We start from the raw sequence: 15,734 nt of genomic DNA, 5'->3' as shown, positions 1-15,734 counted from the left end.
TTTTTAGGGGGTTTGTTTGAATCTCCACAATATATTTATAGCTATGCTATGTTAGCACGTTGCTAAGAGGCATGAAAAAAAAAACGTTTTCAGCTAATTTGTTTTCCAAATTAAGGAATGCAGCTTTAACAGCGAGCTGAGATACAGAAAAGTTTCTAGAAAACCTGTTTTCTTTCAAAGGGTGAATCAAATATTGAGTTTATATTTCAAGTTTATGTTTCAGGTTGTTGGGGTTGCCCCGTTAAAGCTTTTCACACAAACAGTAAACTTAAATATGTACGAATGTTCCAGTGAAATAATCACCGAGCAGCCGAACGCCAGAGGAAGGACGCAGAAACAAGTTTCCTTCTGGTTGTGCGGCTGGAGAGACGCTTCGGTCTGAAAACATGGAGCCTCGGTGTCACTCTGAAATGGATCGAGTCATTCTGTTTTCATTTAGCTCTCTCGCCGTGTCAAGATTTCCCAGAAGCGCAGTGACTCAGGAATCTAAAGCAGAGGTTAGTGTGACTGGTGTTTAATCAGCAAACGTTTGATATTTACCTTTATTGAGAATAAAGCTCGTGGCCTTATGACTATCGTCAGGTTCTTGTCCACATGCTGCCGATTGAAGGACGAGCGATGTAAACGCAAAAACAGGCTTTTTACATAAAATGAGACTAAAGGTGCCAGTTTACAAAATAAAAGACTTTTAATTAGAAATGATGTGTCAGGCATCATCAGGACAATAAATGTACCCACGAACAAAAACTTTTACCTGTCAAGAAGTTTCTTTCTTTTCTTTTTTTTGGGGGGGCATTTGCATCGTGGCTTCATCCTCATACAACGTAAAGTTCAGACTGAAACTAACAAACATGCCTGCTCTTCTCCAAGACTGTCCTGAATCTTGCTGCCACTGAAACAAACCTGACAGACGTCAGATCAATGTTTTATTTCAGGGACACATTAAAAATCTCTCCGCCATTAGGCTGAAACACACGTGTGGGTGTGTGTGTGTGTGTGTGTCTTACTGTTCTACAACCCCCCAAGGCACATCATAAAACAGTTCTTCATTCACCCACTCACACACACATCCACATGCTGGTGAGGATGAGCTATGATGTAGCTACAATAACCCGCTCTACCTCCTGAGCTACTGCTGTGCGTGCGGGCACATACCAATTCTCTCTCTATTAAACCCACGAGACCTCATCCTCACCTGTGGTGACATTGAGTCTGGCTTCATCACTGAAGTCCTTCCTGGCAGAGTTGGATGCAGCACAGCGGTAGAAGCCTTCATCCTCCTTGGTCACCTCCAGGATCTGGAGGACCCCGTTAGGAAGGGAGATGAATCTGTCACACGGGAGAGGAGGGAGAACCAGATGGAGAAAGACAACAGAAGAAATGGTTTAGTGCTCTGGATCACAGAGCATCCCACGGACTGGCTCCTCTAGGGTCCTGCTCAGGTAACTTCACAACGTTCTTATTCAGGAATAAAACATGTTCAACCACCAGGCATCACTGGCTGCATCACTCAAAGCAAGGCTGCAGTACAAAGATTTCGAGACGTGGTTGTATTCTGGTCAAAGATGGTTTTGCATGTAATTTATTTTCTAGTTTGTATCGACCGAACTCACGGACAGATCTGTGCGCGTGTCCGTCCGCCCGTCCATCCATCCATTTTCATCCGCTTATCCGAAGTCGGGTCGCGGAGGCAGTAGCCTAAGGCGAGAGGCCCAGACTTCCCTCTCCCCAGCCACTTGGGCCAGCTCCTCCGGGGGAATCCCAAGGCATTCCCTGGCCAAGTGAGAGACATAGTCCCTCCACCGTGTCCTGGGTCTACCTTTAGGTCTCCTCCCGGTTGGACGTGCCCGGAAAACCTCACCAGGGAGGCATCCAGGAGGCAACCTGACCAGATGCCCAAGCCACCTCAACTGGCACCTCTCAATGTGGAGGAGGAGCGGGTCTACTCCGAGCCCCTCCCGGATGAATGAGCTACTCACCCTATCTCTAAGGGAGAGCCCAGCCACTCTTCAGAGGAAACTCATTTCGGCCGCTTGTATCCGCAATCTCGTTCTTTCAGTCACCACCCAAAGCTCATGACCGTAGGTGAGGGTAGGGACGTAGATCCACCGGTAAATCGAGAGCTTCGCCTTCTGACTCAGCTCTCTCTTCACCACGACAGACCGGTACAACACCCGCATCACCACCCCGGTCTGCCAATCCAGTGGGACTGCTCCCCGATGTCCACGCAATATTGCAGACCGTGTCAGCCAACGCAGCCCCACAACATCCAGAGCCTTAAGGAACTCCGGGCGGATCTCATCCACCCCTGGAGCCTTACCACAGAGGAGCTTTTTAACCACCTCAGTGATCTCAGCACGAGAGATTTGAGAGGCCAACCCAAAGTCCCCAGACTGCTTCCTCATTGGAAGACATGTCGGTGGGATTGAGGAGGTCTTCGAAGTATTCTGCCCACCGATCCACAACGTCCTGAGTAGAGGTCAACAGCACACGGTCCCCGCTATAGATAGTGTTGGTAGCACACTCCTTTCCCCCTGAGGCGCCGGATGGTGGACCAGAATCTCCTGGAAGCCGTACGGAAGTCTTGCTCCATGGTCTCACCGAACTCCTCCCATGCCCGGGTTTTTGCCTTGACGACCACCCGAGCCGCGTTCCGCTTGGACTGCCGGTACCCGTCAGCTGCCTCTGGAGTCCCACAGGCCAAAAAGACCTGATAGGACTCTTTCTTCAGCTTGACAGCATCCCTAACCGCCGGTGTCCACCAGCGGGTTCGGGGGTTGCCACCAAGACAGGCACAGACGATCCTGCGACCACAGCTCCGGTTGGCTGCCTCAACAATGGAGGCACGGAACAGGGTCCATTCAGACTCAATGTCCCCCGCCTCCCCGGAACATTTTGGAAGTTCTGTCGGAGGTGGGAATTGAAGCTCCTTCTGACAGGAGACTCTGCCAGACGTTCCCAGCAGACCCTCGCGATACGTTTGGACCTGCCTGGTCTGACCGGCATCCTCCTCCACCATCTGAGCCAACTCACCACCAGGTAGTGGTCAGCTGACAGCTCCGCCCCTCTCTTCACCCGAGTGTCCAAGACATGTGGCCGCAGGTCAGATGAAACAACAACAAAGTCGATCATCGAGCTGCGGCCTAAGGTATCCTGGTGCCAAGAGCACATGTGGACACCTTTATGTCTGAACATGGTGTTCATTATGGACAATCCATGACTGGCACAGAAGTCCAATAACAAAACACTCGAATTCAGTTCCTCCCAACCACACCTCTCCAGGTCTCACTGTCCTTGCCCACGTGAGTGTTAAAGTCCCCCAGCAGAACGAGGGAGTCACCGGAAGGAGCGCTCTCCAGCACCCCCTCCAAGGTCTCCAAAAAGGGTGGGTAGTCTGAACTGTAGTTTGGTGCATAAGCACAGACCACAGTCAGAACCCGTCCCCCCACACGTAGGCGGAGGGAGGCTACCCTCTCATTCACCGGGGTAAACCCCAACGTACAGACACCAAGATGGGGGCAACTAGTATGCCCACCCCTGCTCGGCGCCTCTCAGTGGGAGCAACTCCAGAGTGGTAGAAAGTCCAACCCCTCTCAAGGAAACTGGTTCCAGAGCCAGAGCCATGCGTTGAGGTGCGTTGACTATATCCGAGAGCTGTTAACTGCTCTCAGATATAGTCGGAACCTCTCAGAACCCTAACCCTTCCCCACCAGAGGGGTGGCATTCCATGTGCCAAAAGCCAGCTTCTGTAGCCGAGGATCAGACCGCTAAGGTCCCCGCCCTCGACTACCACCCGTCACACACTGCATCCGACCCCTTTGGCCCCTCTCACGAGTGGTGAGCCCATGGGAAGGGGGACCCTCGTTTCCTCTTCGGGCTGTGCCCGGTCGGGCTCCATGGGTGAAAGCCTGGCCACCAGGCGCTCGCCAACGTGCCCCACCTCCAGGCCTGGCTCCAGAGGGGGGCCTCGATGACCCACGTCTGGGCGAGGGAACACGGTTTCCATTTATATAATTCATCATAAGAGGTCTTCGGGCTGCTCTTTGTCTGATCCTCACCTAGGACCTGTTTGCCATGGGTGACCCTACCAGAGGCAGAAAGCCTCAGACAACTTAGCTCCTAGGATCATTGAGACACTCAACCCCCTCCCCCACGGTGAGGAGGCAGCCCAGGGAGAGGCATGTATCATGAGTAGGAACTAATTTACGCATTGTGTGGTATTCATCATTTTGTACCTGTGAACGAAATTGTTCCTAAATTTCAGCAAACTTCCAACCATGCGTAGGAACAGCTTCTACGTGGTCAGTGCACACGGAAAATACAGTGAAGAAGGCACAGCAGCGCCTCTTCTTTCTCAGAAGACTGAGAAGATTTGGCATGAGCCACCGCATCCTCAGGACCTTCTATCGCTGTGCCATTGAGAGCATCCTCACTGGATGCATCTCCACCTGGTATGGCAACTGCACCGCTTACAACCGCAAAGCTCTCCAGAGAGCAGTGCGGTGTGCAGAAAGGATTATTGGAGGTGAGCTTCCCTCCCTCCAAGACATCTACAGGAAGCGGTGCCTGAGGAAAGCGGGGAAGATCATCAAGGACTCAAGTCACCCCAGCCATAAACTGTTCAGACTACTTCCATCAGGAAGGAGGTTCTGCAGCATCCGGTCCAGAACCAGCAGACTGAGAGACAGCTTTTTCCATCAGGCCATCAGACTGCTGAACACGGCGCAGACACCTCACCCTCACTACTGAAACTCCAACATTACACGCTCCATACTGTACATTAATGCCACTGCTCTGCACATACCAACCACTGTACATTTTATATCTCTTATCTTATTGTTTACTTTATTCATTTGTATATTTAGATTAGCCATTTTTATATTTTACATGTTTTTACGTTACTGTATTTTTACAACTGTTGCTGTGAAGCTCGCACACAAGAATTTCACTCGCATGTACTGTACCAGTGTACCTGCACATGTGACGCGACAATAAAAGTGATTTGATTTGATATTCATATATATATATATATACATATATATATATATATATATGTATATATATATAGTACCTTTCAGAGTCAGAGAACTCCAAAGAGCTTTACAGTGAATCATTCATCTAGTCACACACACACACACATGCACCCACACCACACACATACGCACGCGCGCACACACACATGCACACACGCGCGTACACACACACATGCACACACACGCGCACACACATGCACACACATGCACACATGCGCATACACACAAAGTCACACACACACACACACATGCACGCACACACACACACACACACACGCACACACGCGCATACAAACATGCACACACACACATACACCCACACACACAAAGAGAGCTGTTGCCTTGTGTTGTTGGGGATTGCCTCGCCGTCCTTCTCCCAGGTTATAACGGGCGTGGGCGCTCCTTCGATGCGGCAGTGAAAGCGAGCAGCTCCCCCAGACGGCACTGTTAGTGATGATGGCTGCTGATGAAACCTGGACAGACCTGCGGGTCCAAAACATAACCCGGTTATCCATCACGGCTAATTTTCCTCCAGATCAAAGCGGAGAAACAAGCGCAATCTTCTCAGAGATTCACAATTTACTAGTGTTGCGAGCGTGTCCCATTTGTCGGTTCCTTTAAAACCTGGTTCCGTTAGAACCTAAGACTGCGCTGCTTTCTCAGGGTTTGTGGGGCGTCGGTGAGTTTTATTGTATTAGACCCTGGTTTGGACCCCCTAATTAGAATCAGTTTCCTATTTTAAGGTGAGAATGATATGCCGTACTTGTTCTTTTGTGATAGCACACTTTCTTCTTAGTTTCTCCCGTTATTTAGTGGTTCTAAATACTAGGGCAACGTTCAGAAGCAGGCCATTCTTCTGACAATTCTTTGGGTCATATTAGGATTAATTTGCGCCTCTGTCAGCTTTTGTGGGCGGTGGTAACTAGAAAATGATTCTTGTTAGTTGATCAGACTAACATAGATTTATCAATTAATCTAATTAATCCAACCTTCCCACGCTGGCGGAGCCTATTTTAACCTACTAATGTTTTGGCTTATCAGTCCTTAATCTCGTTACTCACGGGAGAGGAGAAGACTAGCTTCTTCACCTAAGGTTTCTTTTCTTAATCTGTCACAAACTGTAAAGCAAGTCCTGATAATTCAGGAACCTGTAATTACAATATGCTTACCTCTCCTATTGTTTCTGGATCGGGGCTCCCACTCAAGCCTTTAAAAATCAAGAATGAGGTTTCTTTTTCCAAAAATTTATTTCAAAAATTGCAAAATACAAAAAATAAGTAAATATAAAACTAACCTATCCCCTGTGGAGGATGCTAATGCTAAAATCTTCCTGAGAATAAATGGTTGACTTGCGTCAACACTAACCTGTCACTCTCTAACTCTAGGTACGACTCTCTCCTTCTCTCCCCAACGACTGACTTGTCGTCGATGACCTCTACTATCCCAGCTCTGCTCTGTCTCTCACTGTCGACTGCCCCAACTCTTGTGTCAGCTCTGATTCTAGCTGCTCTTTTTATACTCTTCTTGGGACAGCCTAGGCAAAGTAAAAGTTTTCCAGTCACACATATATCATTATCACATGACAGCAAGATCATGGGGTCATTAGTCAGTTTCATACTTTTTAGCTCAACACAAGTCATTTGGTGTCATCTTTGCAGCAGATCTTCAGCTTCTCCCGAAGTCCAGGATTCTTCATGAAGGCCTGTCGTCTCCTGATGAGCTCTTTTCAGTCTGCCTCCTTCGGTTCCACCTCTCCTGCTGATGGCTGGGTCAGGCACTTCTTGACCTTTTGCCCAATTTTACTCGCAGAAGCAAGTTCTGATCCCTTGGATTCTTCATGAAGGGTTTGACCACTTCTGAGATGCTTTATCTTCAGTTGATCTTCTTTTGTCCCAGCTTGGATGCTCGATGTGCAGTTGGGCCCCTGTCTTCTGGCTGATTTTACTCACATAAGCAAGTTCAGTGTGTTTCAGTGTGGGTCCAATCTTATCTCTGTGGCCCACCTGTTGACTCCGTTTCTTGCCACTGTCTTTGGCATGAGGGAACTTGCAACACTAGCAGGTAAATGTTTTAGTTTTTATACTAAATTCACACTTTTATGGGTTTTCTAAAACCTTCTCCAGAGCATTTCATCATCATCTGGAGGCAGACTTGCTCATGCTCTCTGTTCTTGGCAAAGCTTCAATTACTGAATAGCTGGCAGTCACCCAGGTAGGATCAGCAGAGGGCGGCAGCGAGCACCGTCAGTGGGCCTCTGACCTCTCACCCTTGCATGCTTTTGGGGGGGGGGGGGGGGCTGCCTCATAAATGGCATAACTAGGCTAGACAGCAGAAGACGTGACAGTGAAGAATCTGAACGAATGAATGCGTGTGTTTGCCCATGAGACGCGCAGGTTTCTGTAACGGTACCTTCTCCATGTTAACAGAACCCATTCACATCTTATTTATGCAACCTGGACGTGCTAGGCTGACTCTGCAGGCCGACATGTGACAGTAGTTGTGGGACCACTAAGTTTGGACTTGAGACTTTGTCGAACTGTGACATCTGCAGGTTTAGGACGAAACGACTAAAACATTATTTCATGCCTCATAGTGATGCAGTAACTTAGAATAAATATACATTTATTACGGAGATAAACAATAAAATATTATAATAAAACCTCACATTTGTCTAAAAACCTCAACCGACAACACGTTTCAGACCAAAGCAGCCGTTGGACCATCCAGTCGTCCGTCTCGCCGCACTTCCCTGGGTCCTCCACTCATCACACACTCACGTGTTCACCAGAACACCACCGGTGTGAGAGGAAGGAGAAACAGCCGGCTGCTACCGGTTCAGTTTTAGGACAAACTACCAGAGTCCCAAAATGAAAATCACCGTCTGAAGTCACGGACAACAAAAGATGTTTGGACGTAGAAAACAGTGACCGGTGTTTGGAGCTATCTCGTTTCCTCTGGTAACGTTGGTTTTTGGTTCAAGCAAAAGTACCTCAGGGACGATACCCTGCCTACCAGCTCAGTGGCCTAGTGAAAGAGTGTCCGCCCTCGGACTGGGAGATCAGGGTCCGATTCCCGGTCGGATCATACCAAAGACCTTGAAAAAATGGGACCCAGTGCCTCCCTGCTTGATTGGGGGTGAAACCACCAAATGGTTCCCGAGCGCTGCCATGTCCTCAGCTCAGCGCTCCCCCAGGGAACGGGTCAGCTGCAGAGAACACATCAGTGTGTGTGACAGCGGATGACTGACTTTAATCTTGTAATTCCCGAGGGGAGGGGTGAATGTTCTGAGACCGTGTTTGTGTTGAAAAGCTAGCTTGTTCCGTCGATTCGCCGTAACGGCTTTAAGACGTTCTTTTTTATGCCATTTGCTTATATTCAACTGGGTTGATGCAGCGATAGCAAGCTTCCTGTTTGAAGTGCAGATAGGGCCTGCTCACTGCTCCTGCATAGCTCCACAGACTAAACATGCATGTGGTGATAAGTGGTGATAGTAGCCGAGAGGATCTGGTTCATTTAGGAAAGGCTGCAGCATCAGCTTCGCCGTTAGTGATTAACCCCGCTGCTTCCACACGTTACACAGCGTGATGCCCTAAATCCCAGAGTGACGCTTGGCGTGTGCCAATGCCGGACAGGATGCCAAACACGTTGAGTGTGAGGGTGTCTAGTTTGGCGTGCACACACAAGAAGCTTCTTTTCCCTCAGCTGATTGGACAGAATCATATTCAGTTGAACTGACTGCCATATAGGTGTTGTGTCTGCGGGTGCATGAACGTTGGGGTGAATGACAGCTGATAAGCCAGGGAGCACAGGAGCAAATGTAAATGAAAGGGGAGGGCAGGGCTGGGTGGATGTGGGTAGAGTTCAGAGAAGGCCCTTTGGCCGTGCTGTGATACGACGTTGGTGGCTGGCTGGGCCTCCGCTGCTCCGTCAGAGCCCAGGACTCATGGTGAAACTCCACAGCCAGCCCCACCGGAAGCATGAAGCTCGCCCTCGGCCCCCCAGAAGCTGGCACCGTTCTGAGGACAATGTGACACGGGGCTCTTTTCTCAGTCACTGAGGCGTCCGAGCTAAAGGTCACATTCCGAGACACGGGAGTGAAGCAGGATGTCTGGCGTTTCCTAGCAACAAGCTTTTTCTTTGTGAACCTAAACGCATCACTTTTGGGCACTTACGTTTAAAGATGTCTCTTCATGCTGTTGGTAACTAAAGCTGCCTTCTTCCCGTCTCCATGCCCTCCTCTCATCACGTTCACGTCTGTTTGAGTCCCTCAGCCCTGTTTCTGCGCCCCGGGCTTCAAACCCACAGCTATCAGGTTGCAGCGACCCTTGTGTGGGCGGATGCCTCCGCCCGTGACCCCTAGAAGGCTGAGATTGTGAGAGCTCATCAGGAAAACCTGGTAAACCTTCCCATTAGTGACAGCTCCTGGAAAAGGTGTGTGGCTCAGCGTCCTCCAGCACCGACCCTTAAAGCCTTTTACTGGGCGAGGAGAAACCATTCATCGTGGAGACGTGTTGGGTACAGGTGTGACTCACCTTCAGATGCTATTCAGCTACTGCTACAAATCCGTGTTTATATGAACGGTTTGTTAAAGCTTGTGTGAATCAGGAAGTCTCATATTCATCTAAACGGAGTCAGATCAACATAAAAACACCTTTTATTATTAGTATAGATGTTGTTGCTGATTCTCTCCGAGCTGCACACGATGAGTCTGGCAGCTTTCGTTCTCTATTCGTTTTCTTTGAGACGTGTTTTTGTCTCTGGAGTATCGGGACTGTGGAGCAGGTGTGATTGCTGATGTTTTCTCTCATCTGTCTCCCACACTGTGAAGATGGCGCCAAGGTGGACACATCCACTCGATCTCAACGCCGACGCTATTTGGCTTCGGGCTCTTTTAAAGTGATCACATCTTAGCTCAGGATTCTGCTAGAATTACCATCACCCCTTCCCTCTCCCCCCGTCAGGACCTAGTCTCCCTCAGACAGCAGAGCCTCACACAGTAAATAAGCACGCAACAGCTGGCCACAGAAGGGGCGTTCGTGGAGGAAAGTGATGAGCGTACACAAAGCTAATGACCAAATAAAGACGGAACGTAGGAGTGAGAGAAAGAGGTGAATCAGACCCACAGCCAGCCCATCTTCCTGCTGAATTTACTGTTTTCCACCTTCTTTTCCTTTTAATGTGTCAACAGAAATGTTTATCTGTTTCTCAGATGCCCATTAAGGTGTACACCTGAGAAATGTGTAAAAACTCTGAAGATGTGGATGTGTTTGTCTTCAGCTGACGAGGAACCGAATCACTGCTCTGGTCACGTGGTCCAACAGCTCCTCAGAGACCAATCCTGGATGTTTGAGGGTTAAACGTGAGCTCCATCCATCCTAAATCTCTGACAAGAGACTGCCGTTGACATTTCAGACGACTGCTTAGCTCAACGTTCTTTACTAAAGGAAGATTTTGGCCATCTGAGCGTGTTTCTCTGCAGAAGTGATGAATAAGTACTATCCCATAGTTCAGAGCCTCTGAAAATAAAACACCAGCCGAGCGCTGATGAGCTCCACACCACCACAAGTGTGCTGCTCCACTGAAACGGCTACAGTAGGAATCCACTCCAGCTCCACTTCCACGTTCCAGCCGTTTACTGGGAATCTGTGGATTATTAAAAAGGTGAAAATCACCAGCAGGAGCTACCTGTAGCTCTGTCACTGCATCCAAGACACTTCTGCCATAATAACTGTAACGTCCAGCTGATGGAGGTGCAAACCTGTAGAAAAACAGCTGATGGCCGAGTCATTCATCAGAATGAGCGGGGTTAACTTTCACTCACGGGCCATACTGGTACCACTCTGACAACGTGGTACTGATGTGAGCATCGATGGACTTGAGCCAGTAGTCTTAACGTGTCCCGTGGTGTAGCACAAGACGCCGCGAGTCTGCAGACGGTGCAAGACTTTCTTTTAAAGAAGGAAAACACATCCGAGCTTTAAGTTTTCTATAACTTGTGTTTCTCTTTCTGAATAACTTGTTGATCAACGCTCAAACGGGGTTCCTGCTGACCTGGCCTACAGTCACAGTTGGATGAGTCGGCTGCTTTCACTCAGCATGAACTGAGTCAGAACCTTTGCTGACAAAGGAAGCAGGTTATGCTAAAGAGAGCCAAGCACTTACTTGCTAGCAGCACATTCACAGTCCTGCTGGTCAGCGCTCCGATGGCGCTGGCGCTGACACAGCTGTAGCTCCCCTCCACACTCTGGGGAGGCCGGCTCTCCGTGGGGGTGGGCAGCAGGACGACAGATCCGTTGTCCAGATGCTGCAAGAACTCACTTTCCTCCAGGCCCAGCAGGTGACCATCCTTGAACCAGGTGACATTGAAGGGTGCGCTGCTGGTACCCAGGCTGCAGTCCAGCAAGAGAGGCGAACCTGGCTCCAGAACTACATGGCTAGGCCCGGCGCCGCAGCTCAGCTCCACAGAAATGAACTTTTCTGTAACGAACAGAGAACACGACGGTCACTGGCTGCTGAACCAGCAACAGGTGAGGAGTGCTCCAGGTAGAGTGACACCAACATGTGAAAGTGAATAAAACACTTCCCTCCACTTACTGACCAATCCTCTAAGGAGTCACACGTTTAGCTCCACCGTTTGCTGCTGATGAGCAGTCTTCTGAAAGCTGAACTCTACTAGAGTCGATGCTCTTGGCAGCACAGACGGATGAAGGGAGAGCATTTCAGACACAGATGATTCAGAGGCGCTCGGCTAAGAGCTCCCTGAAGCCATGACGAGTCGGTGAGGTGATAGACTTGGGATAAAATCCAGTCATGGAGCCAAAATGGAGTATTTGCATGTTTGGATGAAAACAAAACCTGAGGATTACTAATGCAGATTCAGAACATCAACTATTGGATCTGATGCATTTGCTGTCAGCCACGCCTCCATTCTTGTGTTTGTTTACACATCAGCAGCTTTACTGCGGTAGACCACGCCCCCTTCTGGCCGTGACGGACCGTTGACACCTTTAGAGTACGGGATCTTCATACATTATGCATTAACATGTGTTTTGTAATGATGTATGAGGCCGAGCAAAAGGTTTTCACTTCATGTGAAGTCAATTATAAAAATATTATAACAGCAAAAAACCAGAACTTAACCAAGGTCTGAACGTAGGGATGCACTATATATCGGCATCAGTATCGGTATCGGCCGATGTGAGTCATTTTTTAACATATCGGTATTGGTCGGATAAAAAAAACGAGCGATAACATCAACCGAGATTTTCTCCATCTTGTCACCATTTGTTGCCTGTTTCAGAGGGTGAGGGGGTGGTGTGTGTGTGTTTAGTCATGTCACAGTGATAGTAAAGCATGCATGTGTGTGTTGTGTGTACATGGTAACGTAAATTCTGCTTCAATCATTTTCAATCTACAATTCATTTGTTTCCCATGTTTTTATTTCACAAAGAATATGCATCTTCTTAAACCAACTTCAAGTCAAATAGTAAAAAAAAAAAATCCTTTCACACACACACAAAAAAGAGCAAAAAAATTCACCACGCTGGGAAGGGTGGCCTGGAGCGGCCGGCCCTGCCCGCGAGGTGTCCCTTATTTATTTTTCAGGGAGTTGGCAACCCTAGAGGAGAGTGCTGTAGCCTTTTAGCTGGAAGCTAACCGGAGCCTGGGGCTAACGGTGGGTTGGTTCACCGGCACGTGTCGGAGTCAGCCCGGTTATTATCAGCTGCTTAACGACACCGAGCGGAGTCACGTTCACGTTTGAAAGCAGCGCTGAATCCAGAAACATCAGCACAAAGTGCGTTCGTTAATCTGAGCCAGCATGACGAACAAGAGAACGGCGCCGCAGTTCGGGTGTTGCTTTCCATCCTAAGGGTCTACGTAGGGGGCGGGTGTAATATGTGAATGGACCCATCTGATTGGCCGCATATCAGAAGGGCTACATTTGATTGGTCAAATAATACTTCCGTGAAAAAACAGAGCTGGTTTACAAAAAGGTGGAAATGTTTGAACCAAACATTTATCGCCGTTTTTGACGTGCTTTGCGACGGGCCTATCGCACGTCCTGTTATCGCGATGACGATCATTTTTTGATATATTGTGCAGCTCTATAGAGCTCCGGACCCCACGTGACTCTCAGTTAGTTGACGCCATTTTGGCATGCAAAAAAGGTAAACAAACACGGATGTAACCATGAACATGAACGGGATCCGCTTGGATTTTACTTCGTCGGAGTTTACTTCACACTTTAAAACAGAAGAAATCGTTTTATATAGTCAGAAATTAAATAGACTAAACATCTCCGACCCTTACCGTGCCCCTGGGATACTTTTTAAAAACACCAGAAGCTGTCGGAGCGGACTTCTTACCGGACCTGACCGGGGAACCCCTTGGGATTCCCCCGGCCGGAGGAGCTGGGGAGAAGGTCTGGGACTCTCGACTCTACTGCCCGCTCCGACGCCAGAAGCTGTCGGAGCGGATTTCTTACCGGCACAACACCGGACCTGACCGGGGAACCCCTTGGGATTTACCCGGAGGAGCTGGCTCCGGCGGCTGGGGAGAGGGAAGTCACGCTACTGCCCCCGCAACCCGATTCCAGATACGCGGATGAAAATGGATGGATGGACGGACAAATAACAGATTTACACGTAAGTAGTCTCGGTGAGACAGATAATAGCAATCCAAAGTGCTTTTTATGTCTGATCTGACAATTGATCAACCATTGCTTAAAAATTAAATACAGCTTAGCCGGTTAATTGCTGTGATCATAAAACACGTAAACGGCAGCACGCAGAACTCACGAGGCAACGTTTTACGTGACGTTTACTTGTTGCTATGAGTAATAAGACAGAAAAAGCCCCGCCAAAATAAGTTTAGGAAGCCCACTAAGAATCGTAATAAAAGCATTTAAAATAAATACCATACACAGTTGAGGAAACGTTGGTTTAAGTACCTGATATGAAGCGGTCGCTGCATAAGAGAAATCCTTTACTCTCGGGATCCCACAGCTTCATTTTCGCCCGGTCACTAGCGCGTTTTATTACAATGATCCAACGTTTGCGGCGCTCCGGATCTTGGGGAATCCTGTAGATGGCTCATTCCTTATGTTGTCCGCGTCTGTTCTGCATCCTGGGGCACAACAGGAATCTACCATATTTCCCGTTTGATTGAGTTTTCTGACAATAACAAATAGTCCAGCTGCCGGCTTCTGCCTGCCAAATGGCGCCGTTTCGATTTGAACTGTTGCATGCCGGGAGAAGTGACGTCAACTCCCGGAGCTCTATATTGAAGTAACTCAAACAGAATGGACTGATTAGTATGAATTTGTTAGGAGTAGCTTATTTATGTTCTTTGTTTATTGATGTTTCCTCACCCTATTGTGTTGGCAGTGGTCTGATCAGCCACTATTTAAGATGATCCTGTTGTGTCTGTAGAAGAGGGTTTGTTTTGTACATGTCTGTAGTCAGGTCCTGAGTTTGGGTTACTTGTTACTACGTCCATTGTCGTGTACTGTCGAGTGCTGGTTGGAACCCTCTTTGGAGAGAAAAAAAATAGTAATAAATGAAGACGTGAAGAAGATCATCCGTGCTCTCCTGGCTGGTTTATGCAAGTCCCTGACAGGCACCTTGGTGAGTCTTGATTTTTATGGTTATATGTCACGAAGCCGCTGGGCATCATTTCATTCATTTTCAACAACATTCTGATGAATATTTCCAGGAACTAATGGTAAAAACTACAGATTGTCTCTTTAAACGCATGCATTTGAATTTCTAAGCTTTGCTAAATAGCATTAGCCCTCCGGCTTCATTCGGGACGTGTGTGTCCTCTAAGTAAGTTACAGTGAAGCCTGCGGGTTAATAAAAGTTATACTACAGCTTTTATGGTCATTTCCTCCATTTCCCGTCTTTCTCGAGCCGTTTAAATAAGCTCCAGAGTGAGCTGGGAGTTCTGAAACGGCAGAAGGAAAGCTGCTGAATCTCTGAGCTGAAGAGAAGTGAAGCTGGATGTGATGACGCCACGCAGCAGCTGTTGCATCAATCATTGGCCTTCCAGCTGTGTTTCCCCCTCGCTGGGCTTTCTCACACCAGTCCCTTCACCTAAGTTCATTTTGTTCTGCTTTCTCTGAGAACTTCACTCTTTTCTTTTGTATTTATTAGAAAACAGTTTAAACAGTTTACGGTCACAGAAACAAAGACAAATGCATTAAGGAGTCCATTATTTCTAAATATCAAAAATCAAAGTATGACTGGAAACACAATACCTGTAATTCTACCTAAAGTCTGGACTAGCCTTGCATTTGTCAGTCCCGTAAACGACCTGAAACCTTGAAAGCTGTTTGTCTCCACTCAAACACACAGTGGCTCTCTCCTCGCTCAGTAAATCCCACAGCAGCACGGAGGCGTGAACATGGCGGCACCGATGTGGGACCGGGGGGGAGCTTTTCAGGAATTGGAGGTGTGGCCTGATGGCGTGTGAAGGTGTCAGATGTGTGTGTTTCTCTTGCCTCGTGTGCAGCCCGTGTGCGTGCAGGGCCCCCTAGCAGCGATGGGCCTTCTCATGACCATGTCAAGTGCAGAAGTTACCAAAGCCAACACCAAAGTAGAACAAGAGACCCAAATGCATTCACACAAAGTACACAAGGTATCCGAAAAGCTTCTCTTTCCAAAGAGACGAAACACGAGCACACGCCAACAGTTCAGCCAC

At 48.3% G+C, this 15,734-nt stretch overlaps 1 protein-coding gene across 6 annotated transcripts in view; it reads right to left on the bottom strand.

Annotated features, from left to right (window-relative positions):
• The window catches only part of igdcc4 (immunoglobulin superfamily, DCC subclass, member 4), a 55,681-nt gene that overhangs the window by 27,274 nt on the left and 12,673 nt on the right, over nt 1-15,734 (bottom strand). For 3 of the 6 annotated variants that reach the window (XR_011521669.1, XM_054732621.2, XM_054732626.2), the window contains exons 2-4: nt 11,196-11,510; nt 5,375-5,516; nt 1,196-1,329 (exon numbers count right to left, since the gene is read on the bottom strand). Coding sequence is in view for 5 of the 6 variants with exons in the window: in XM_054732621.2 (XP_054588596.1) it covers nt 1,196-1,329; nt 5,375-5,516; nt 11,196-11,510 (591 nt within the window). In the remaining variant the exon portion in view is untranslated. Of the gene's footprint in view, nt 1-1,195; nt 1,330-5,374; nt 5,517-11,195; nt 11,511-15,734 lie in introns of those variants that run through there. The other 3 variants (XM_054732623.2, XM_070555187.1, XM_054732624.2) reach the window with 2 other exon arrangements.

This window comes from Nothobranchius furzeri, chromosome 9 (assembly GCF_043380555.1).
Source record: "Nothobranchius furzeri strain GRZ-AD chromosome 9, NfurGRZ-RIMD1, whole genome shotgun sequence".
NCBI classification, from domain to species: domain Eukaryota; kingdom Metazoa; phylum Chordata; class Actinopteri; order Cyprinodontiformes; family Nothobranchiidae; genus Nothobranchius; species Nothobranchius furzeri.
The sequence above is the reverse complement of the archived record's forward strand: the minus strand, read 5'-3'. Positions and strand labels throughout refer to the sequence as shown.